Raw genomic sequence first — 25,809 nt, 5'->3', positions numbered from 1 at the left:
TGCAATGTGACTGCTGTTTTCCTCTGTTCCAGGCTAAAACTCAAAGGATCTTTGCCTCCTGGTTAAGAAAACTGCACCCATTCCTTCCGCATATATATATATATATATATTATATATATATATTTATAGATATGTATTAAAAACGATGTCGATGGAGTAAGATACAAGCAAGCACAGACATCACACATACATAGTCCTTTCAGATACGATGTCTTCTGCAGCAGCAGGTGAAACTCTGTCAGCTTGCTTGATACATGATGCACAGTAAATTCGCAGACCTGAATGCCAAATACCTGTGATTAAACTGCACGCTTTAGCTTGATGCAAGAGATAGTGCATATTTTTCCCCGCCTGTTATGAGCTTTGGGAAACATGTATCAAACAAACCATAAAATTAAATTGTCTTTCCAGTGTCTATAGGATTTGGTGAGCATTATGTTTTCAAAGCACTGCCTTTCCTTTTGTAATGAGTACAGATTTAGTCTACCATAGCTTTATGTTAGAGTAGATTTCCCAGTGCTTATGTTATATATATGTGTATTATGCACGCACACACATATATAGATACATACTTCATATTTAGACTTTATTTCATTAAAATAAATTAAACATACTTCCTTTTTAACTGGGCACAAAATGAGAGCTACATCTTCATACACAAATAAGAAAGAAATGCTCTTCAAGCATATTATATGCTTAATTTTAAATTATTTGCTTTCTATAAGAAATCTATAGGACTTTGGCTATTCATACTTAAAAGGTAGATTTTTAATGATACTTTTGAATTTGGCTTTCAAAAGTGACTCAATAAAATGCTACTTTAAAGGTAGGACTAAATAGATGATGTAAGGTGTGTGTCGTGAGCGATCACACAAGGCAGACAGAGGGCCTTTGGTTACAAGGAGAGTTGCACCAGTTGATTATCAGTTAAAAAATGATAGAATTGTTGATCTATACATTTTTGTCAGTGCCATCTATAAACCAAATACATCAATTTGGATGAGAGTGTGGTAAATACTACACTATATGGCTATATTTAAATACGTTCACTTTCGTGATATGTAAAATATGACTTTTTTTCCACATGAAAGCATCAGCTCTAAAAATACTTAACTTGGAAATCGCTATTACTTACTTTATCAAAAAATTTTCCCTGATTTTTTCTTCTTTTTACATTTGTGCTGATGGCAGACATGAATGATCACTGAAACATAGAGAATATGTTAAGACTCTTCTCTTTAAAATTTCTGGTTGCCGCTCTATGACCTCGAAAAGCCACAGAATAAATCAGTATTTAAAGCTTATCTGCTGGAAAGTCACTTTACTTTTTCGTGACGACTCAATCTTAACTAGTATCTCAGCAATACGTCGGCTCCTCTAAGTACACTTGTATTTACTATGGCCAAATCCTAAAGTCCTTCACCAGGCAAAGAGCCCACTCAGAGGAACGGTGGTTTTGGCTGAGTGAAGGCAGAGTAAAAGCTAACGAACCTCAGGAACTGGCCCTGCGTAAATACTCCGGAGAGTATCGTTTGCACACATGGGTGCCTCGAACTTGTTTTGCGTACCTCCCGTGTCACTCTTTGCACGGCACGAGGTCTTTTCCACTGCCGCGGGCTAATTCGTGAGGTGGTGGCTCAGGTCTTACTCGCGCCTTCCCCAGGGTCCTGCCTTGCTGGGACGCAAGGTGACTTCTGAGCGGTACCTCGGGCTGCGTCCCACCGCCTGGGGACGGGGTCGGCTGAGCGGAGCAGAGTTAACCCCAACACGTGTACAGTTTTGTGCCAAGGAGAGACCTAACAAAGCTATCATCGTAACCCATAATAGTTCCTAAAACATATATGTGCTTATTGCTTTTGTCCGTACATGCTGCATTCACTATTACGGATTACAGACAGAAGTACTGTACAGCTTGGACGGACAGACATTTACATTCAGGACTAACCAACAGCTGTTTTTTTTTTTTACAATAGGAAGGAACAAAACGCAGCGGACTCGAGTGGCTCGGGGTCTTCCTCCCGCCTGTGCACCTCCGCTCCCGCGTCCCGTGTCTCAGCACGTCCCCGGACCTGCTGCACGCAGGTTGTTACACGCCCTGGCAGGTACTCAGAAATAGATCAGGAAACGCTTATTGACAGAGTTATTTACAATTGAGTTTTACAGTAGAAACAGAGAACAACATAAAAGATTACCATCACAGTTATCACAGGACAGGCTGTGACTTGCTACAGGCGTGTAACAAATCACGGTCACGACAGGAGGCACAAATTAAAATAGTGCTTGGTTAAAGTGCTTGATTGTTACACTCTGCTATCCTACTCCAGCATCGCAACAACAACAACAAAAAGTCAACGTAAAGTGCTTTTCCCCCCCGAGATTAAAAACCAAAGACAAATTATTTCCTACACAATTTGACATAACTTTATTGAAACAATAATGCTTTAAAAACCTAGGCTGGTGGCTGCTAGTTCTGTTCATTTAAAATGGTCAGATCTTTTTTTTTCTTTTTTTTCTCATTTCGTTTAAAAATGACTGGATGTTATTAAAACGTCAGGCCTGATTCTCCTGTCTCTCGCAGCTGCCTCGCGCCGCAGCTTTGCAGGAGCCTCTCCTGCCCGACCTCCTTGCGAGAGAGAGCACAGCCAGGCCCGGGGCGGGTCGCTAACGAATCCCTCTTTTTGCATATTTATGTAACGCTTGCATATCATTCACTGCGCCACTCGGGCGCAAAAAGCTTCAGACCGACCGGTTCCTCTCCTGCGCCAAGAGCGAGACTTTGGCTGACGCCTCGAGTCGGCGTGCGGGCGGGGAGGGGAGGCCCGGGGAGCCGTCCCGGTGCCCCCGGCACGTGCCGCAGGGGCCAGCCGCAGCGTCAGCGCTGCCGCCTCGCTCGGCCGTCCCCACGGGGCAGGGCAGCGAGCATCTCCCTTCCGCGGAGGGGTAGGGCGAGAGCGGAGCTCTCCTTCCAGCCCTACACTCCCCAGCAGCGGGAAGGGGGTCTGGCTGCGATGCCCCCGGAGATTCCTGCTTCTGCATGGCTCCTTCACGCCTTCCCAGCGTGGGCTGTGGGTCCCCCGAGGGCCACGCGCTGGCCCTGGGGCAGGTACCGATTTTTAGCAGAGGGTAAGTGCAAGTTTCACTGCGTCCTAGGGGATGTTTGGAATTAGATACAAGTGGTGCAACTCACCCTGCTGATATTTCAAAAGAAAACGTCAGGTCCTACAGGATATCGTATTGTTAAACACACAGAGAGCATTTTAATAATTGGTTTCTCTAGAGCGTTATTTGTTTTAAATGGTTTTTGCGTGGATTTTCCAATAATGCAAGTGTTCCCTGTTACCTTTAGACATAATATCCATCAGAGAAAGCTGTAGATGGGGAACAGCTGCCCTGAAGCAGTGAGCATTGTGTTTTTGATAGCTTTATACCAACCCCAGCAATTTATTCCAGAGTTCAAATCTGGCTGCCTTGGCATCCTTTATGGAACTAATGCAAATCAGATGTTAATATTTCCAAAAGGAGCTCTAGCGTTCAAGGGGAATGGATGGATATTTGGTCACATTGGCTTCACTGGACAACATGAAAGGAGAGCAATGTGTGATCATGGTTTGCAATCCTTATTTTTGACTGATGTGGGCAAAGTCTTTAGAGTTGTTTCAGAGAAGGACATTTTCACAAACCCACACTGGACCTCCCCCAGACTTTTAGAAACAGGTGGCTTGTTTCAGCCAAGTTCATGCCATGCAGAAGCTCTTTTTTTTTGTGTTGACTGTAAAGACATTCCTTTAAACTTTCCATAAGTTCTTTTGGAGCCCATCTCAGATGCTTTGATCATGTGTGTTAGCATGTCCTCCACTGCCTGGTAATACATGGACTTCTGGGGAAATGTGATTTTCTAGTCTGACAGTCTCCTGATTGCCCTGGGTTCTTCCAGTGATACCTTCCATAGAATAAATGCAATTTTGTCCTATCAGCTTAGGGGAGGTGGGTAAAGCAGCAGCTTCTAGATGGTTCTTCTCTGTTCTATAAACATTATCTTTTTGCTTTAGATAGCCACTGTTTGTAACATTGTACTTAGGACTCACATTTCCAGGTGGACTTGAATCATAAAGCAGCTGACCTTCATCATCAGTGTCGGCGTCTATATATTTGTGTATACCGGCATCATGGAAGTTGAAAGCTATGGCTGTCTGCGTCTCGGGTGACTTTGGGGGTGTTCTTGCACTCGCGGTTGTGTAGATCGATGTTTCTGGGCTCATGAGAGATCTGTCAGAGAGTAAGGAAGTATCTGTGGCAGCAGCAGCAGCTCCCCGGCTCTTGAGAGTGTCTGGATATATTCTCAGTACATTTGATGCTGGTACTAGTGTGCTGGTGTCCTCTTCCATGAAGTTGACTTTAAGAGATCTTAGTTTTAAAGGGTTACTGGCCTTTATGGAGCTTTTGGGACTTTCTATGAAAAAAGCAGAACGGTGGCTGCCTTCAGAGTTTGGGTTCATATCCACAAATCTGGCACCACTCCCCTCTGGCCTGCTCTGCTCCTGAATCACATTAATGCCACCTTTGCATGGAAGGGTAGCGAGCGGGCTGTGGGAAAACCTCCCAGAGTCAGGGAACTCCGCCGCGCAACTTATGAAGCTGTCAATGCTGGACATGCTCCTCATGTCAATGATCCCATCAGCACGAGTCGTCAGCAAGGGCACCATAGGGCCAGGAAGGGTTTCCATTTCTAGCTCTTCCTTTTGCTTTCCAGGTTGACTTGACTCTTTAGTATTAAGGTTTGGCTGGGACTGAGTCTTCGCCATTTTGTTATACATATCCTCTAGCTGTTGGACATTCAGGTGCTGGGGACTTGAAGACGACCTGGCTTTTTCTGGAGATCCTTGTTCCTTAGTTTCAAAAGATTTACTAGAGCTAGTTTCAGAGAGTGTTCTCTTGGTCCATTTCCATTTGCTGGGAGATAAATGATTGTCCTGAACTTTATCCTTTTTGGCTATACTTTCTCCGTTCTTTTCAACCACAATGTCCATGAGTTCTATACTACGGGCAAATGCATCCTTCATGTTCATGGAAACAATACTGCCATTCCTTTTTGCTCTTTCAAGAGCTTCCCTGCGCTTAATGGCTTTCTCCTGCCTCTTCTGCTCTTTGTAGAACTCAGAGAAGTTATTGACAATAATTGGGATGGGAAGAGCAATCACCAGCACTCCAGCAATGCAGCACAGTCCTCCTACTATTTTACCTAGAAGTGTTTTGGGGTAGATGTCTCCGTAGCCTACTGTTGTCATGGTGATTGTTGCCCACCAAAAAGAAGCTGGGATGCTCTTGAATTTTGTATCATCCTCATCCTTTTCTGCAAAAAACACTAAACTGGAAAAGATCATAATGCCCATGGCCAAAAACAAGATGAGTAATCCAAGCTCATTGTAACTCCTCCTCAATGTAAACCCCAAGGACTGTAAACCTGTTGAGTGCCGGGCGAGCTTTAGAATCCGGAGTATCCTCATAATCCGAAATATTTGGACTACTCGTCGTACATTTTGGAACTGAAGTACACTTTTATTGGATTCTGTGAGGAAGATAGTGACATAGTACGGTAAGATAGCTAACAAATCAATAGCATTCAGCGGGCCTTTGAAAAACTTCCATTTCTTAGGCGAGGACAGGAACCGCAAGAGGTATTCCATTGTAAACCATGCAATGCACACCGCTTCCACGTGGGCAAGTTGGGGATTATCTGTCGTCTGCCCAAATTCATCCACGCCTTGTAGTTCAGGAAGTGTGTTAAGGGACAAGGCAATTGTAGATAGTACAATAAACATGATGGAAATGATTGCCAAAATCTGGAAAAGAAAGAGAAAACAGTGAGTTCATTTCAGAACTTACTACACTATCTATCATTGCCATTAACACATGGCTGTATTTCCATGTACACATTTCAAGATAATTTTGCTCCTAGTACACAGAAGTCAGATAACCAAGGCATCCTGAGGTGATTTTGTTTTGGAAGCTACTTTAGCTGTCAGATGCATAAAGGAGATGAAGCATCTACTTCAACTCCTGTCAAGGAATGTGTACCAAGCAGCTAGGATGCCAGGAGGGCTGTGAAGCAGTTCACAGCAGGAGCTTTTGATTAACTACTAATTAGGTGCCCAACAAAGCCCATCTGGACAACAGGCTCTGAAATCTAAGCAAGAAGGAATGCAATTATGAATGCAAGATTCGATCAGAGCAATGTCTTCCATTTAATGCACAGTTACATCTGTAATTTTGGGTGCCTATGGCTAATTACAGAGATGTGTGTACAATTCCACTACGTATAAGCGTACGAGTAATACACTCTTTTTTAATGACTTGTCTCTAATTTGAAACTTGACAGTTGCAAAATACATGAAAACTTTACCAAGCTTTCTAAAGCATTTTGAGCTCTGAGCTACTCTGCATGTGACTGACTGGCCATCCTAGCTCCTCGTCACAACCAGGGGAAAGAGCGAACTCATCCAGACAAACCAAACTGCACAACACTGAGACAGCCAAGGCAGGGCAGGTCCAACTGCTGGAGAGCTCATCCATTATCAGAAATCAGCTCTTGGGCTAAAGAGCGCAATGAGACAAGAAGGGTCTGCAGTGAGCAGCCGCTCCAAAACCCCACATAAATCTGATGAGATCCTGGGCCACCGACTCTGTGCAGAGCCAGAAAGCGTAAAGTGCTAGATTAGTGTATTTGCAGCTTTCAGATGGTGTAGGCAGGCTGTCCTTCCATACCTGTTTTATATAGACGTTAATGTCATACTTTCCAGTTTCCCTAATTATATCTTCTTTTAAAGTCATGTTAGGGAGGTTTTAGAACTGACAGACAATTTGAGGAGTTTCTTTTTCTACTAGTGAATTCCTCCTCTAGTTTGTTAATTGGGTGGGATTATATCTAGTTTCTTAGGTTACTGCCAAAATACAGCAATGGTTTCAAAACACACGTATATGTGACTAATGTTTTATGTATTCATTTCAGTGTAAGCTGGTCCCTTATGCTCGCTTTTCTCCTGCTTGATAGAAAAGCAGCATGAAATCAATTGCAACGTGTGTGCATGATGACTAGATACACAATATAAAGCAATGAATTACAAAACATATGACAAGAATTCTGCATCATGAATTGCAAATCTGGCACACTCCTTCCTTGCCCATATAACTAGATTTTAGGCTTCCTCACAGTGACCTTTCTCAGCCAGCCTCACAATACCAGAATATCCACAGTTACCACCTCAGGCAATGGAGAAAGAAATTCTTGCAGGATTTCTCTTCAGCCAAGCCCAGCACAGACATCCTAACAGTCGTGAAATATCAGACCTCTGAACATTTATCCCTAAACGGACAGTCACTACAGTGGAACAAGCCTTGCTGCTGTAGGAGAAACACGCAGATCCAATACATTTCAGAAACCCTGTGGTCTTCTCAAGAAGGGCCTGACCTCTTCTCCCAAGCTGAAAGGCAGAAATGGTCTACAAAGGCTGGAAGCTTCACTTGAATTAAGTTCATATAGCAAGCTTAAGCTACAGCTTTAGGAGAAAAGCCCATATACCTTCAGAAAATCCAGATTTAAGGGAAGAGGTTAAATTTTTAAATTTTGATTTCATCCACTGTTCTAAAATCAACTTGCTGTTAAGAAAATCCCTTCCAAATCAATGTAATAAAATCATTTACCTTTTAACTCACTAAAATGTACTCTATAACTTTGATTTGTACATGTCACTGCAGACCTAGTAATTTAATCTGAGGAATGAGATTTGACTAGAAATAAAAATTAGCTCCATTAAACACTCTGGTTTCATTGTCTAAATTGGATTAAATGGAAGAAGTGAACGGAAGAAGTAAATGGTGTCCTATGCAATGCTCTATCTAGTACAGGGAATTTTAGAATAGCCTCACTTTCAGTTACCAAGTTATTACGAGGAAAAATGCTGGGAAGATTCCTTTTCGTTTTTAAACAGGTTGCCTAAAGGAATGTTTGTTGTTGGCTGTGCTGTCCACCCTCCTCACAGTGCTAGCGAACCTTTCGCTGCCTCCTCACTACCTTCCTCTTCCATAAATTTACTGCTGAAATATGAACAACCCCACAACGACTTGTGCAATGGGGCGTTTGCCTTGTTGAGAGACTTTTCAGGTCAATGAGCCAAAGAAGCTGTGGGAAAGACCTGGGAGGTGCAAAAAAGTGGGAAGAACCATAGGATGAAGAGAAGCAGAGGAGGACGCAGGGAAAAGTGCTTGAACTGATGGCTTCAAACTCAAGAGAATAAAATGTAAGTCAAGTGTCTCATGGTGAAGGGGGGAAAAATTTAGACATTAACTAGTTCTGCATGGCTGTTTGTTTCAAAAGACCATCTCCTGAAGACCAGGCAGTACTCCTGAGAAGCAGGGAGCCCGATTTGCTTTCCTAGAAGGCTCTTCTAGCGGTTTTGCTGTCATTTCTTTGTTTACAGCCCAACATTTCTGAAGGTGTTTGGGATGTTTTCAATGGTAATTTCAAATTTTTTGCTTGGGTTTATCTCTGCCCACTATACACAGAAGGGCTTATTTGTAGACTTAGATGTACCTAGTGCGTTTTATCTCCTTCACTTTCAGTGTAAATATTAACACTCCATCTTTATTCAGTGGATGGCATCCAGCAGCAGTAATTGGTGTCAAACCTTCTGTTTCCTTTGATATACCTTCCTGCTTTGAAGATCAAGGCAATGCCAGATAAACATAAATTTGAAAACTAGGAGATCTGAGGGTAAAATTTGTTTTTGGTTTAGCAGATTTAGCCACGGAGCTAAGCAATAAACAGAGAGAGACATTTATCATTTCTCCCACAAGTTGCAGCAAGATGTCACCTGTGCTCCTAAGATACAGATTTTCCCCCTTATTGATCTACTGCAATCATACATCTTTCGGAATCTTGTCAGGCTGAGAAAAACTTCTAAATGTGAGTTGAATGTCCTCAGGTATTCAAAGCACTTCTCAATTGGAAAGTACAAAAAACTGGGAGATGAAATATCTCCAGTGGGGTTTAGAGGATCCTTCTCCTTCTCTAAAGCATACCTTGTCCTGATAGCATCCACCATTCAACAAAAACCACCCAAGGAGCAGTTGTCCACAGAAAACCGGATCCAACTGCTGCTGTCAGGCATTAGCACTGCATTCAGTGGCACAGGGCTCTATCCCAATGTATTTACAGTCTGGAATTTCAGATTATAGAAATTACCTTCTGTTTGTCTAATACGGTTTCCTATCTTGGCCATACTGAACCTCTAGCTTGGCAGCTTTCGTATTTTCCACTGTCAGTAATGAGCAACAGAAAACTGAAGGAAAGACATTTATACCACCAAGAATGCCTCTAGAGATGCTCTGTGTGGCAGGCAGCCTTTTCGTTTGATTCCTGGTCTTTCTTCCTTCCTTTCCTCTTCCAGGTTCACTTTTCTTTAACAAGAAAAGCCAATGGGACAAATTTGGACTTGAGCAGGAACAATCCCTCTGCAGTGAATGAGTCCCCAGCTGCTTAGGCAAGTGGTCACTGGAAAAATGTGCCTGTTGTCCCTGCTCCAGAGCACTGGCCCAAAACCTCGCTGCCAAGTCAGCTGCTAACTGCTGCTTGAAATGGAAGCAAGCATGGGGAGAGGGCCTCCTGCTGTAGCACTAGCTTTCATAACTCATTAAAAAACATACAACATGGCCTTGTGCTGGTGAAAAGTTTTGGGCTGGCAATCAAAGAGCTGGGGTTGAACAGGCTCAAGCATGGAGAGGTCCCTAGAGCGCAAGCTTGGCCTTGCAGAAGGAACAGGGATGGGAAAGTTAAGCACTGGGGGCCTGTTAGATTTTGTAAGGGCTGCTGAAATGCGCATGTTCCTACTTATGGAGCTAGCTGTACCCCCCTCCTAGCTGGCTGCCCCCCAAACCTGCTGGCTTATCTGGTATATATCGACTTGTTACGGGGGTTGGGGAAACCACTTCCATTACCACTGCAGGCACATCCAGAGCTTCTCACTTGAATGCCCCATGTCTGCAGCAGGTCCTATAAAACACGTAACTAAAACAATGGAAAACCTCACAGCCTAAAATTTGGAGGCATAAGAAAAAAATTTGGAGGCACAAAAGGCTGAAATGGCTGGCCTGAGAACAGGCCGCCTCGGTGGCAGAGGCAGGTGAGGGAATCCATGTACTTCTGGTGCCACATCTATGAGAGCTGTTCTCCACTGTCCTCGCATGGGCTCCAGTGGAGCTGACAGGAGCCCTGACAGGCCAGGTCTTACCGGGCAGGTATCCCCAACAGAGCACCACAGACACTCCTTAGGCTGCTCATAAAGCTGACAGAGTTTAAGACTAGTTTTTCCCTGCACAACTTTCAGACCATTTCTGCCAACAGATTCCATGACAGAAGCTGTGTAGTTCCCTTCCTCTATGCTTCTGTATACCCTTACATTTCACCTGGAGCAACACACCATAAATTGTGAAATTCCCATCAGGCACTTTTCTAGGTGTCTTGCAGAGGGCAGTGGATGGGCTCCTAATGACAGCACTGGCTTGTAGTGCAAGTCTCGGTATGTATGGGCAGGATTCCAGAAAAAACCTTCTCCTCCACTAAACTGACCATTTCACAAAGATTTTTATTGAGCGAATCTCTGGATCGCTGTTATGGTTCCTTTGTGAAAGCTAAATAACCCAAGGACAGGCAGGGCAAGGTTTTGAATGAATTTAAAGCAGTTGCCTCGAAGTGATTAGCATGATTGTACATACATGCTGGTTATTACACATGCAAATGAGACAAGCAAGCTGATTATGTGAGTAAGTATAGCCAGTTTGTGTGCAACTGCTGCTTCCTGAGGCAGGATGGATGCCATGCTTGCAAGCCATTAATCCCCACCTCCTCCAAAATCCCCCCCCAAACCCTCTACCACACATCTTTCAGGAGGTATCCACCTGCACTGGGCCTGGTTCTGCTTGCTGGGTGAGGGTGGCCCCAGGGACTCATCCTTCGTGTTGGCAAGGTCTGTGCTCATCCCTGGGGGGAAGAGGGCTCCCTCAAAGAAGCCAGTCCATCCAGAAATTTCCCATCTCTCTCTTGAGCTCATGGTAGCAGCAGTTTGTGGGCAGCAAAACTGTGCATGCCACCCCCCCCAGACAGCACAGAGCAGGGTAAGTTTTAGGCAGCAGGGACTAACCCAACATTTAGGTTGGGTGATATTTATTGCTTGATTATCTGTTCTTTGCACTGCTAAAGACACTAAGGTCAAGGCATAAGACCAGAGACTTTCAAGGCCATTAAAATTAATGAGAACTCGCTGTCCAAATCCCATAGATGGCTCTAAAATCTCAGTGTAAGCATCTGAGATCTATCTGCTCATGGCAATGTGCCCTATACTTTTTCTGTCTTCATACTCAGTAATGAAGCTGATATAGCAAGGAGAAGGGGTGGTGTGTGGGAGAGAGTAGGAGGGTGTTTGAATATAGATTCAATATTCTTGGAAATACGATGAGGAAATTGTTATGTAATCAAGAAGTTCAATAATGGTTTTGTCTAATGTGCTTTTTTAGTTCCATCAAGGCCTGCAGAATAAACTTGGCATCAGGACCAGGTTTCATTCATATGCTCCATTTACTAAGGGATTTTTCCTGCAGCCCCCCTACTTCCTCAAGCAAACAATACACTTTGAGCCAGACTGTCCAGCTCCCTCCTGCCATGCCTATGCCAGCCTCTGTCTCCCCAGGCTCTGAGAAACAGAGAGCACAGTGTATTTTGAGCGATATCCCACGTGCTGCACAGGGCAGAAACAGATGGAGAGTTCCATAATCTCCTCCTTGCTTCGTTCTGCACAGGGATAACGTCTCCTGCTCATGGCAGCTATACATGTCTATGGTATTTATTGACAGGGACTTGTTTTAGGAAACATCTTAGCACTAGAAAAATCCCTATTTATTCATTAACTGAAAGAGTTTGCAGAACATGGTCACTTCTGATGTCATGATTCTGACCATTGGGCTTGCAGGATGTTTTTTCTAGAAAATGCTGGGGCCATAATGAAAGGTAACACTTGCTTCTTGGATCACGACAAGAAGTTGTGGCCAAATTTGGGGATAAGGTTGCAAGGGAAATACAGAGAACCTTTAATCTGCTTTTTCATGCGGAAGGCTGTTAAGATACAATGTAAGACCTTGAATCTCCAAAACCCTTAAGTCCCACTGGTTCCTGTGGAGTATAAACCCATGCTTAAGACTTTTCCCTGCTCTGGTACATGCCACTGCTGCATCCTGCCCCAGGGGGTCCTTGAGACCCGTTTGTGGCAGGAGATCTGCGCACTGGAGGGGGAGGATCCTGCGCGCTCCAGCTCGCTCACACCCCTGCGGTGCCCCCAGTGACTGTGTCCACGGTCTGTGAGAATGTAGACTCCTATGCTCTTCTGTAAGCATTACTGCACAGTATAAAATCCATAAAAACAAAATCAAGTTAAAACCATTTATATTTTGCTTTGGAAATATACGAGATCTTAATTTTGACATTGCCTGGAAAAGCCTAGATTGAATAATGGTTAATTATTTTATTTCAGTTATAGCTATAATAATTTTATCTGTTGAGAGAGTAAGTCTATTTGGTTTAAAAGGGGGTACAATACTTCTGCTGATTATATGTCAATGCTTCATTTGCCTACAGGCACCCAGAGAGCTGCAGCTACAACTGCTGCTGACTAAGCTAAAGTGGGCAGGAAAGTAGCCCTCAGGCATGGCTGCCTGTAAATTCCTTAACGCTGTTAAGAACATGTTTAGTTGTCAGAGAGCTATCAAGCCCCATTAAAAGATGAATGGTGTCAGCCTTCCTTCTGAGCAAAGCCCAGATGCAAATGGTGCGCTGGAGAAGAAAGTGATAAATGAATGAAAATACTGAAAAGGCAAACTTCAAAGGCATACGCTGCCTTTAGACATCAGTGCAGTGATAGCGCTCAAGAGAGGATGAGAGGGGAGCATCTGTCCTATTTCTGCTGCTGCTAGCGTGGGGAAAATCAAAAAAAGAAAACCAATGCATGGCACATGGAAGTTCAAGTTTCCCATTTTTTTTCCTGGCCCTTGCCTTCTGCCCAGGAAGACTGCAACTTCAGTGTATTGTGTTTGTGTGGCAAGGTTTTGGTAGCAGGGAGACTACAGGGATGGTTTCACTGGGGAGCTGCTAGAAGCTTCCCCCATGTCTGATAGAGCCAATGCCAGCTGGCTCCAAGACGGACCCGCTGCTGGCCAAGGCCGAGCCCATCAGCGATGGTGGTAGTGCCTCTGGGATAACATAGTTAAGAAGGGGGAAAAAAAAAACCCACCCGGACACAAAGTGCAGCCGAAGAGAGGAGTGAGAATACATGAGAGGAACGGCCCTGCAGCCCCCAAGGTCAGTGCAGGAGGAGGGCAGGAGGTGCTCCAGGCACGGAGCAGAGGTTCCCCTGCACCCCGGGTGCAGCCCATGGCGAGGCAGCTGTGCCCTGCACCCATGGAGGCCCCCGGGGAGCAGAGATCCCCCTGCACCCGGGGAGGAGCCCACGCCGGAGCAGGGGATGTGCCCCAAGGAGGCTGGGACCCCGGGGGAAGCCCACGCTGGAGCAGGCTCCTGGCAGGAGCTGTGGCCCCGTGGGGAGAGGAGCCCAGGCTGGAGCAGGTTTGCTGGCAGGAATTGGGACCCCGCGGGGGACCCAGGCTGGAGCAGGCTGCTCCTGAGGGGCTGCACCCATGGAAGGGACCCACGCTGGAGCAATTGGTGAAGAGCTGCACCCGTGGGAAGGACCCACGCTGGAGCAGTTCGTGGAGGACCCACGCGGGAGCAGTTGGTGAAGAGCTGCAGCCATGGGAAGGACCCACGCTGGAGCAGTTCATGGAGGACTGTCTGCCGTGGGAGGGACCCCACGCTGGAGCAGGGGAAGAGTGTGAGGAGCCCTCCCCTGAGGAGGAAGGAGCGGCAGGGACAACGTGTGATGGACTGACTGCAACCCCCATTCCCCGTCCCCCTGCGCTGCTCGGGGGGAGGAGTTAGAAAAAAAGCACCGCAAGATATCCAGCCCCAACAGCACCAGACAGACCAAACTTGCTTGCCCTCCCTGCACACCCACGCAGACAGACCTTACTGCCATCCTCAAGCCGTGCCAGCACGCTCTGCCGGGGCCTCGCACTCAGAAGGTGATACAAGCTCCCAAGGGAGGCTCCAGCCATGCCGGCGCCTGCTGTCCCCAGTCCCTGCCAGCCTGGCCCGGGCTCTCCCTCCTGAGCGCTCCTACCCTCACCCTTCCTAGCCCTCCTGCCTGACCCGCTACATCCTCATCTTGCTCGCACGTTCGCACCCTTTGTGCTGTGCAAAATGCTGGTCTTGGAGCACAGAAATTGCAATGGCAGTGTGGTGTCGCACAGCCTGGTCTTTCCCTGAGAGACAACTAAAGAGACAGACCCTAACGGTGAACCCCCCTGCCCAATGCACAGAACATCCCACCTGCCCTTCCACCCTCTGCACCACAGCCAGTCGTTCGCTGTTATCAGGGTCAGGCTCCAGACCACCTGCCCGAACAAAACCTTCCCTCCAGCTTGGTGCTCCCCTTTCAGGTACATCTCCCATTCCTGCTATCTTGCATTCAAGTAAACAATGGTTTGGATTCAGAAAAATAAAAAATAAAAAGAAAATTAATGCCTTAACCCTCAGCACTGGCGAATGCCTGGGAACTGCTCTTCAAGATGCTTTTGTGATTTTACCTAGCACCAGGGACAGAAAATGCTCGTGATCAACTCCCACGGTCCCAAGCAGTCTGCTCAGCCTCAGACACTATTTACAGGGGATGCTGAGCTTAAAGTGTTGGTGTTTGCTGAGGTAGTTGTGGGAGGGGTTTTTTTTAATGGTTAAATTCAATCAGGAATGTGCCAAGATAGCACAAAATCAACTAAATGTAATTAAGCAAAAACTATTAGCTTGATTGCTAAACCAGTCTTCCTCTCATGAATATGCATGAGAATAATTGATATTAATTCTTTTCAAATCTGAGGCACATTAGTCCTGCATATTATAGTGTGGAGTTTTTTGGAAAACTAAACCAGTTCCACTGCTGCTTTCTCACCAAAAGGTATAATTAGCTTTGCTGCAGGGAGATTTACCCAGTCATTGATACCATACTGGGTTGCCACATAGCGAGGAAATTAGAACAGAGCTCAAGTGATGTTTTGTCTGCAAAAATGGTGACCTGTTTAACATTTTTTGCAGAAATGTGTTAGGAGAAGTGGCAAATCCGGTTACCAGCATCAGCCACGCTAATGACATTATGAAGAGACAGGGAAGCCTGCAGGAACAGTAAATCCCTGTAGAGATAGAAAGCCAATGGCAATATCCTCTACCTGTTTAATACGTTTGACGCTAGCAATGGCCCTGCTACCCGCGTGTCTGAGCATTTCAGGAGGCTGTTCCTAAGGGCTGACTTTAATTTATTGGGACCACTGCACATGGGCTCCTTCGGCAGCTCACAGCAGGTTTCTCCAGTGGGTCTCAGAAGGTTTTATTTTTGTTCACACTTAGAACAAGGGCACAAAATTTATGCTGAGGCACTTTTCTGCTTCACAAGGTGGGGGAGATGTACTCCTTTAGGGAGACAAATCCTCCTGTACTGTGGGTGCAGCCTTTGCCCGGGCTGCACAGCCCCAGAGTTTGCCCGTACACTTACAGCCTGATGTAAGAGAGCTTTGCTGGCATATATTGCACTGACGCCAAAGCCCTGGGCTCACACAAGGCATTACAGCTGTCAATTGTTTATTCCTTGCAAGCAGCCTGCAAAGAAATTGAATATTAGCACCCCTCTTATTGCAAAAGAGACGTATGAAGCCTGCAGGAGGTGGAAAACATGTCTCTAGGATCCCTCCAAGCTCTCAGCACCTTCCTAGTTCTTAGCCCTGTATTCTGGTAAAACCTCTCGTTTCCCTGACCAGCTTCTCTGCTCTCCATCACGCCCACGCTTATCTCCGTGTTCGGCAGGCAGACCTTGTATCGGGCAGAAGGGCTTTGGTGCAGGGACACGTCCACATTGGGCCCACCCTTCCCAAGCATGGGTTCCCTGCGTTTCCTCTGTTCTCCGAGCAGAGCATGGAGGCCTTGGTGAGGGCTTTGGCACACAGTGAGTGTAGTGTTTTAATGTCAGGCACAGACGGTCCTTCTCTTTGTAAGCACTAAACACTGGATTAGATATCACATATTTAATAAATAGCAACAGCTGTATACAAACCATGTACAAAAGCAGCTAAAAGCTAACCCTTGGCAATTAATCATTCATATTAGTATTAGGCCTTAGCCTCATAAGGTAAGTAGAGACAGCAGATGCAGAATCTGTTAGAACACAAAAGAACACACAGAGCTATACATCAGCATTTCAACAAGAGAGTTTGATCTCAGCTCAGTAAGACAATTTTGATGCATTCTAGCTATAAATATGGAGGATGAAACTAAAGTGTGGAGATGTATACTTGGTTCTTTGTTGGTTTTTGTTTTGGGAGATCTTTAAAATTTATTTTGCTTTTTTAAAGTCTCTATTGAGCTCAGAAAAAGCTCAAGCGCTTTGAAGTGTCAGCTGGCAATCTGGGAACACTTATTCCCATGCTCACTGACTTTTGGACGTTGACACAACAGTAAGCCTTTCCAAACCACAAGAAATAAACACCTACTCCAGATAGCCCTTGGCTTTCTGATAGCTTTGAAATCTCTTATGATAACCTCTCCTCTGTTACTGCATCCCAGCGCGCTCCCAACAGACACTGCCCGGGCAGGCCAGCAATGCGACACACATCACACGGTGCAGTCCCTTCCTCCTCTCATCCCCTCCTCAGCACAGGCCTCTGAGGTCACCCCACTGCTGTCACCCTCCCAGGGCGGTCGCAAGCAGCAGAGACTCATGCTACCATGGTACCTGAGAAGTACATCTACAACAAGAACTTACTTTTTTTTTGCTACGCCTTTTGCAATACTTGGGAGACTGCAGAGAACCAGAGCTGAACATAAAGAAATAAAAAAAAAAAAAGGGGGGGGGGGGGAAGGAAAAGGAAAAAAAAAGAAGGAAAAAAGAAAAAAGCCACTCTGTCCATTTGGATAGGGAGCAGATCTGGTTTTTATACTGTTTCTTGAGGTTTTTTGGTTGTTTGGGGGTTTTAGTGGCTGTTTTACTGACTTTTTTGCCCTTTACCCTAATAAAAGTCACCTGAAATTGTTTGAAAAATGCAGGTGTGTTGTCTTTTAGTGAATGTTTATTGAAGAGAGGCAAGGTTTCCTGTACATGGCATCTGGACAGTGCGTCGTATTTTAATCCACGTGCAGAATAGCAAAGACCAGCATTGAAGATTAAGGGAAATGATATGCTTCGCTGGGTCTTAGCACATTTTTCAGTTGCCTTTTTTTTGTTTGGAGTTTCTATGTTAATATAGGATGATACCATGCTATATACTGGCTGGCAGAAATTAATCTTGTCACGAATGTACTTCTTTGAAAGGCTGAGCCTTCCTGAGCTCTTAATTTGAGCTGATTTGACTGTCTCATTATCATAGCAGCAGATTTTGGAATAGCAAAGTTGAACCTTACTTGAACTTGTTGGCTACATTAGCGCTGTTTTTCTTTCTCTTCCCCACCTCCATCCATGAATAATAATACCCAGTATCACTTTTTTTTTTATTCTTACCAAGGCCTCCTAGTAACTGTTTGCTAAACAAACACATGCTAACATGGCGCATTGGGGGAGAAGCGTATTAAAAAGCCTGAGTTTTGTTTGCCAAAGATAGAACTTGTCATTCCAGGGAAACGTGCGGTTTTGATGTCCTGGGAAACTCAGGATTTTCTGTCAGGCGCGTGGTCCCGTTATCTCGCACATCGAGCAGACTGTGCGCGTGACAGCTTCGGGGTTTGCAAAACACATACCGTGTGTGGACTGGGGCCAGGTCACTTCTTTTTTGTGTTTCTGTTCTGAGATGTCATTGCAGTTCAGCTGAACAGTCCTTCTCTGGGCCCACTGTTTTCCTCTCGGAGCGTGGCTCTTCTTGACTCACCCTGCTGTGGTCCCCAAGTCTTTGCAGGGATGCAGCTCTAGCGCCGTTTGGACATTTCGATTAAGGCTCTGCTTGGCCAGCAGAAAATAACCTCTCCCTCTAAACACACACGGGCTGTGGCACGGCTAACTCCTGAGTGCCACGGTCCCTGCAGCAGAGCCGTCCATCCCTTCCGCCTGCAATAACTTTCTGCAGAAGGAGACAGAGGGTCTGCAGAGGCCGTGCCCCGGGGAGAGACCGTGCAATCCAGTGCAAGGTCAAACGAAAACACTGTGGGTTCCTTTAGCCGCTGGATAAAGCTCTGTCTCCGATCAGGTTGCATTATCCCTAATGAGCTCTGGCAGATGCTTCAGGTCTCTGCTCTTCCATCAAGACAAACTGGTAAGACCCACCTTCCTGAGGGCAGCGCTTAACCCTTTCCATGTACGCTTGCTTGCCCACGGGGAAGCCCCGATATTAACTGGGTCCTGAACAAGGCACGCAAATTGGTCACGCTACTGCAAAATGCTGATTGCTGAACTGGGGGATTTACCCCACGGCCTCCCTGCTGGAGGAGGCGATCCTGGGGTCTCCTGGTGCTCCACATGTCTGCAGAAATGGGCATCTATTTCTGTGCTCCCCTTTGGCCACTTCATGAGCGCAGCACAAAATGCCACAAATCCCCAACAGAGCAAGATTTGCAAAAGATCCCAGCTCCTCTCTAGGTATTAAAATACAGCTTTGTAATGCATGCAATATCCAGCATCTCTCACTGACAACACTTGTGACAATCATCTGCTGCCTGATGTGAGCTGCTGGACCTGGTCTGGTGAGAAGTTGCTCAGCACATTTGGAAATGAGACACAGAGGAAGCCCAACCCGGGGACAAACCCACTGCTGAGTGGGAAAACCAAATCCAGTCTAAATTGGGAGTCATTTAAAGAAGGCAAAATACTAAGGGAAAAAAAAAAACCCTCAGCATGATAGGGAAATAAGTTTATAGGCAGTACCAAGGGATCTAGGAATAACCTTTCAATGGTTGAAATCTGGCACAGACAGATGTGAATGAGAGTCCCCAGCAACTGAGGGCTCTCCGTGCGTTACATGGAATGAGCTGGCAATTCCCAAGGCGGTCCTGAACAGCCAGGCTCATCAGAGGAGCTAATATTGGCTTATTGTTTTTCCTTTATTTCTTAGTGAGGAAAAAGCATCCCAAGGGTAGCGATACTGGAGCTGTGTGTCCCAATTAACCTGCAGCAGGCAGGGTCAATCTGCTCTCTCCTGCATCCCCTTCAGAGGGCACAAGTGTGTCTGTTCCCATGGCCACTCTCCCCTGGGAAAGAGAGGGGAAGGAAAAAAGGTGCTGCTCTATTTATGAGATAGCCCTGCTTTATAGTGCTGCCCTTCCTGCAGCCTGGCTGAATGGTCTGGTGGGTTTTTTTCTCTCTCTCATTTCTCTGTCAATTGATTGCTCACCGCCAGAAGGTATTACTGGCTTCAAAATCTTCATTTTCTGGTTCCTGAACTGCTCATCTTCTCCTGACTCATTGCTGCTACTGGAGGTCAGATCTGAGTCCCAGAGTCATTAGGCCATGTTGGGTTTGACCTTGACAGCTTCCTTTGCTCACCCCATCATATGAAAAGCCCCTTCAATCATTTCAGACACATGCTTTTTAAAAAAAAAAATCCTATGGCAAGAGATGATTTGTTTATTGCAGTGGTAGGTAGAAATAAGCTGGAACCAAAACGTTCCCAGCCAGGTGTAAAGAATCCCGGTGCCTGGGGGCATTCCTGCTTGCCACGGAGCTGGGGGGCTGTGGCACGCCCGCATCCCCGCACACACTGAACATTTGCTTCACTTCTGTAAACCAGCAACAATTGTGCTCTGCTTCCCACTTTTGCTGTGGATGAATTCATGGGTTGCAAGATGCAGTGAGTATAATTTGCGTGAAAACTACAGCCTGTTCCTGAAGAGTTTCCACCTGGACTGGAAATTCCCAAACTGTAGCTTTCAGTGAGTGGCCAGTGAAAGCACAAGGGAAAAAAATAAAGTGGTGAATCCTGACCTTCTGTACTGTGCATTTCAACTTCACCCTGCCCAGCTGGGTAACCAAGGAGAAGAAGGAGCAGTGGTAAAAATGTCTTACAGAAAACAATTATTTTCTTAATTTAACACCTTATATATTGCTCCCTGCAATATTCCAGAGAATTAGCTTGTTCTCTGCAGAGTTTTGCTAGCAAGTTTTCATAAGAGTCAAACCTTCGATGTGAGATTTCTACTATCTTCTGGGCAGAAACATCTTTATCAGATTATCGAGTAGTCGGTGGACTGGTTCAGGAAATGGTCACTTAAGATCAGCAGGGCGAGGAGCAGACACTTCCCCTGGGCAAGCAGAGAGCTGGGCACAGGCTCTCCTTACTTCTGGGGTGAATAAGCCAGGCATGGAGCTGCTACTACTGCAGCTAAGCTTGACTGAAGACATCGGGTTAACTCATTTCCTCTAAGGCTTTGTACCTTTGCCGAAGGAATAAATAATGCTCTGTTCTGGACGGTCTCATCCTGTGCCGCTGCGAATGTGCCAGCGCAGGCTCCCAGCCAGAAGCTGTCAACAGGAGCCCCAGACAAGCCGGGCTCGGCTGACCGTGTCTGCGGCCCCGTGGAAGACGTAGGTGAGGTGTGCGCACTGTGAACGGCTGGACTTAAACCTCAGCCTCCCCAGTTTAGGACCAGAGGTTACAGGTGCCAACTCAGGAAAAACACCGAGCAGGAACTGAAGCAAGGAGAGAGGCTGTTCACCTGGGGGACACGGCCAGGGACAGCCGGTGCGCGATGGTGTTCTGAGGAAGGGCTGACTTCTTCAGAATTGTTCTTATTTATGAACTTTTTCTGTGAAGCTTTTGAAACTCTTCACTGACTGAACATTCAATTTAAGGCAAAAAATAATAATAGTGCAGGGTTAAAGAGGTCAAAAGGAAAAGTCTTGATAAAAATAATTAAAATTTTAAATGAAAATATAATGGAAACGTGAAAACAATGAAAATATAGCTTTGTTTCACCCCCTTCTATAACACAGGCAGCTTCTGTGCCTTTTCCAGCGTTCATGTGGTGAGTCCCCACTCATCAGCTGTTTATCTCCATGTACAGAGATGTGTCTGGAGGAGAGATGCAGCTACAGGATCCTGCTCGTGACCTGGCTGAGGTCAGCGGCAGAAATCCCTCGCTTCAGTAGGGCACTGTTCTACCAACAGTCTTTCCTTCCATGCTATTTGCCAAGATACAATATGGGGTGGAGCGATGAAGTCTTTTTCTTACCAAAAAGGATGCAAACACTGGGTCCTGCTCTTGCCGCCCTGGCAGGGCGGTTGCTGCCTGCCCAGCCATGCCCCGCTGCCTGCTCTTGCCACCAGCCCCGCAAAGGGAGGCTTGAAAACTTCCCATTTAAATTCTGGCTTTGGGCAAGGTGGATGCCAAACCAGGCAAAAATGGGGCATTCTGGCTGAAACCCTGCTCTTGGAAATGTGAAGAGTTACTCAGGCTGTATTAAAGTTGCATGTATGAGATGACACTACTGGAAACCAAATAAAAAATTGTGAATACTTTATCAGCAGGGCAGGCAGGGAAGGGATGACTCCTATTTAAAGACCTCTTAATCAAATTCAGCCCCTTCTACACCTTTAGGTTTTGCTCAAAAATCCAGTTAAACCATGAAGCTAACAAAGACCCCAGTTACCAAAGGGAGAGATAATGAAGATACAAAGGAAGAGAATTAGCTGGCAAAGCCATGCTCCTGGATTATTTCACTGCTCCATGGGGGAGCACTGAACTGCTGACAGTTTACCTTTCAAATCTCTCAAATAGAACAACTCTTGAAAATTGCTAAAATATTAACATAAACAGCAACACAGCAGGCAGGTCGCTTTGTCAAAGTGACAGCAAAGGCTCCGTGTCCCCATGCTGCCAGCAGCAGCGTCTGACGGCCACGCCGGGAAGGTGTTGCTCCGTGCACACCTGGGTGCAGGATGCGGAACCCCCCCTCCCTGCACCGTCACACTCCCGTGGGTGGCAGATCGTCAGCCTTGCTCATACACTGAGCGTGCTACTACTGCAGCCTGAGCAAAACTTGCTTAAATAGAAGATTTTCAAAGACTGTAATATGTGATGTAATGGACCGCCACCTCTTAATTCTGTCTTTTGCAAAACTTCCTCTCTCTGCACCAAAAAATAATTCCCAAAGAAACGAGCTTGAAACTAGTGTGGGACCATGCTCAGTCCCTATGAAAGTCAGCCTGGAAGGAGGGGGCTGGAGCACCTTTTGCAGGGCTCAACCGTCTCTTCCAAGATTTCTCCCTCCAGGTTTGGATGCTTAGAGGAATCCAGATTGGACCTTCTATCCCCCTCTGAAGTTGCTGTTTGCAGAAAACAATTGCAGCCAATCTCCCTTTATGTGAAGATAGTGGAAAACATAGAAGAAATGAGAAATTTGGAGGGAACTATACAGTTACTCAAAGGAAAAGGTCAAGTATTATTGTTAAGAAAAATTCTATTGAAGATAAAAATCACAATCACCAGCTCTCTGCATTTGCAGCGTGGTGTCTGCTGCTTTGAAATCAGGCTCTAGCTGATGTTATTTTGGGGAATTTAAGCCAGACTCTTGCTGTCACTATCTCAATGTTCTTGGCTTTGTTGCTGTTTCTCAGTTTTATTATTCTGAAGAAAATAAGTCTATTAGTGTTCTTTTTTTGGCAGAGGAACGGCTGTGTGAGCACCAAGTGGACGGACTCCAGGTGGCACAGTGGTTCAATGCATGAGTCCCTTCCTCCTGCTACAGTCAGGTGCAATGTCACAGGGATTTCCCTCCCACAGCACAGGGGGTTTATGGGCTCTCAGGGTGTATCCCCGCATTAAGCGCCTGAGCTGAGCTCCAGTCCTGTGGCCAAATCCTGCCAAATGGGTTGCGCAGCCTGGACGTGATGCTGGGACCAGGGGAAAGGGCTGCACACGAGCGGGTGCCTGTGGGCACATCCCAGCCGGCTCTGGTCTACCCCATCCCTGCATTCACGAGGATCTGAGGCACAAGACCTGGACTTCATGAAAAACACCCCAACCCTCGTTATACTGCCAAGGTTAAAATCCTCCATAAGCGTCCCTCTGCGCCTGTGCACAGTGTTAGTGAGCCTTTCCCCTGCCTCCGCACGCACAGGGCACCGCTGCTCTGTGTGCACAGATGTGCTTGGTGTACATAGACCCCAGCAGCAGGCGTGCCTGTCCTGAGCACAGGCTGTGAACCAACCTGGCTTCTACAAGCTGTTCTTAGGATCACCTGGTAATAGCCAGACAGGGAGCCAGGCAGATCCCCTCCCTCCCGATCGCTTTCTTTTAAGACTTTATTAGTTGCCTGCTGCTACAGTAAAGACTGGTGCTGTTACAGGCTCTTGCCTCCGAGCGCTCCTTCATTGCCCCCTGAAAACCCCACACCCAACAGGTACCCAGATAATTTACCAGCCAAGTTTTCATGCCTATATTTAAAAGGGTGACCCTAGTTTGAGAAAGCATTTTTTTGGGCCAATCTGTAATTTGAAATGGTTTAAACATATTTTTAAGTAACCCTGTAAAATAACGTGCTGCCAAGCAAGAGCTTTGGGTTAAATTATACCCCCACAAAAATCACAGCGTGTAAAGGCGGCTGCTGGAAGTTGACAGAGCCTTAATTACAGCAGCCCCAGTGGGCGATAGGGCAGCAGTACAATCAAGCCTTGGAAAACCCGTGCTTTAAGGCCAGCGGTTAATCCTGCGTGCCTCGTGCACGTCCTGCTTTGGAGCTGCGCTGCCAGCGCGGGTCGCGAGACCTGAACCACATTTTCAAGGGAAACAGCTTCAGAATAGCCAAGTGCGTCCGCTTGCTGGGGGAGGTTTCTGGGCTTTTTCTTTTCCTAGTTCAGGTTGCTCCAAAAAATAAACACAGAAACTGCTCTGCACAGTGTTTCTTGACACAAAACCACCACTGTGTTGTGTTGCTTTGCGACAGCGGCACCGTAAAATATATGTTCCTTGTGCTGCTCTATTCTGACATCCCCAGCTTGCGACTTAAAAGTCAACATATTCCCCCTCCTCAGCCCTCTCCCACATCATCTCCTACGGAGCCAGGAGTATAAAAACACTAAGCCTCATTGCTAATGGCCTAAGCAAATGATTTAATCACAGTGATGTAAAAGGAGTGAGGAGCCTGCAGGATGGAAAAAATGCTGGATAGACAGTAAGACTAATGAGGTAATATGTAAACCCAGGCATTTTCTAACAGATGGGACGTGGCAGAGCTGACATGTATATTGAAAGGGACATAAAAACATAGACAAAACAATAGCCTGGGTTGGCCATAGCTTGATTTACGCAGTGGAAACATTTTTTCCTCTGAAGGCAAAGGCAAGAAGCATAGAAGGCTCTATGCTTGGTCATACAGTCACAGCATCGTGACTGGAGACGCAAAACGCCTGTATCCAAGCACACCCGGCCTCTGCGGCTGTGGTGTGAGGCTGTCTCGCGAGCACTCATGCAAGAAGTCTCCCAGGGCTCTGCGAGATAAGCCAGCGTTGCTGTCCCCGCGAGGAAAGGGGAGCCCAGACAATTTGCTAGACATCTTGGCGCGGGAGAGCGCGGGTTCTGTCACTGAAGCAGCAGGCTTGGCGCACAGGAGCCAGCCTGCACTGCTCGTGCTGGCTACCACTTGCAAGGTGGCTCCGAAAGCAACCTGAGCTGCTCTGCAAACTGAAGGCCCACCCGTGCCATCCGTGCGAAGCAGAGGGTGCCCCTAATTCACACCTCCGGCTGCCACGGGGTAACATCCGTGTGCAGACAAGCTCCCAGCTCACACCATGGTGGAGTTCAGGTAGCACGAAGAAGTGGGCGCTCGGCGATGCCTACGGCCACAGTGGTGCCACGTGGGTCCCGAGCCTGGGATGAGACATCTGCTTCCCGAGCCAGGCCGGGCGCTGCTCGGCGAGAGAGCCAAATGACACAGCTCCTGGGGCTGCCAAACATACGGCACGCTCCACGTCTGAGCACTGTACACGCTTCTTAAAAACACCAGCTGCTCAAGGTGAGAGCATGAGTGTTGGGGAGGAGAGGACAGCTCAGGGACATGAGCACGTGTGCCCAGTTTCACTATGGGTTGGCTAACAAGGAAATTCTGTATTTTTGCCTGCCTGCTCTTACTGGAGAAACCTCTTGGAAATTCCTGGTGGTGCATGCAGAAAACCATCAAGCAAAAAACCCGAGTCATCTGTTTCAAACTGTCATAGCAGCTTCCCCTGTCAATCTGCATGACCCACTCAATTCTCATCCATTTTCTCCATTTTGGGGGAGTTGTGAAAAATAAGTACAATCATTCCAGCTGATTGGTTATAACATATGCTCAAACTGGAGTTATTTGGCCAAATTCTCCTATGGCTGTACCACAACTTGGATTTTATATAATCCAGGCAACACCACCAGACACAATCGGAGAACTTGGTCTGCCTGCATTGCTGCTCTGCCCTGGGCAGATTTACCACAGTTCAGTGCTCTGCAGTAGCTTAGCCAGGGCTAAAAAAAATAAGAATTTAGTTATTAATGTCATTTTCCATTGAGATAGTGTGAGAAATCAATCTATCATCCTAAACCTACAAGTTCCAAACTGTATACATAAGGTATATTAAGGGATTTGGAAAGATTAAGAATAGCTCCTGAGCGTCTCTGTGTGTGTATAAGCACTGATTGTTTTATCTATGAGTTACCTG

At 46.3% G+C, this 25,809-nt stretch overlaps 1 protein-coding gene across 1 annotated transcript in view; it reads right to left on the bottom strand.

Annotated features, from left to right (window-relative positions):
- Positions 1-3,818: 3,818 nt before the first annotated feature.
- KCNB1 (potassium voltage-gated channel subfamily B member 1) overlaps positions 3,819-25,809 on the bottom strand; it is a 126,704-nt gene continuing 104,713 nt past the window's right edge. Inside the window, exon 2 of the mRNA XM_075721186.1 lies at positions 3,819-5,840. Coding sequence (XP_075577301.1) covers positions 3,819-5,840 — 2,022 coding nt within the window. The remainder of the gene's footprint in view (positions 5,841-25,809) is intronic.

The sequence above is a fragment of the Pelecanus crispus genome, chromosome 14 (genome assembly GCF_030463565.1).
Source record: "Pelecanus crispus isolate bPelCri1 chromosome 14, bPelCri1.pri, whole genome shotgun sequence".
NCBI lineage: Eukaryota > Metazoa > Chordata > Aves > Pelecaniformes > Pelecanidae > Pelecanus > Pelecanus crispus.
The sequence above is the reverse complement of the archived record's forward strand: the minus strand, read 5'-3'. Positions and strand labels throughout refer to the sequence as shown.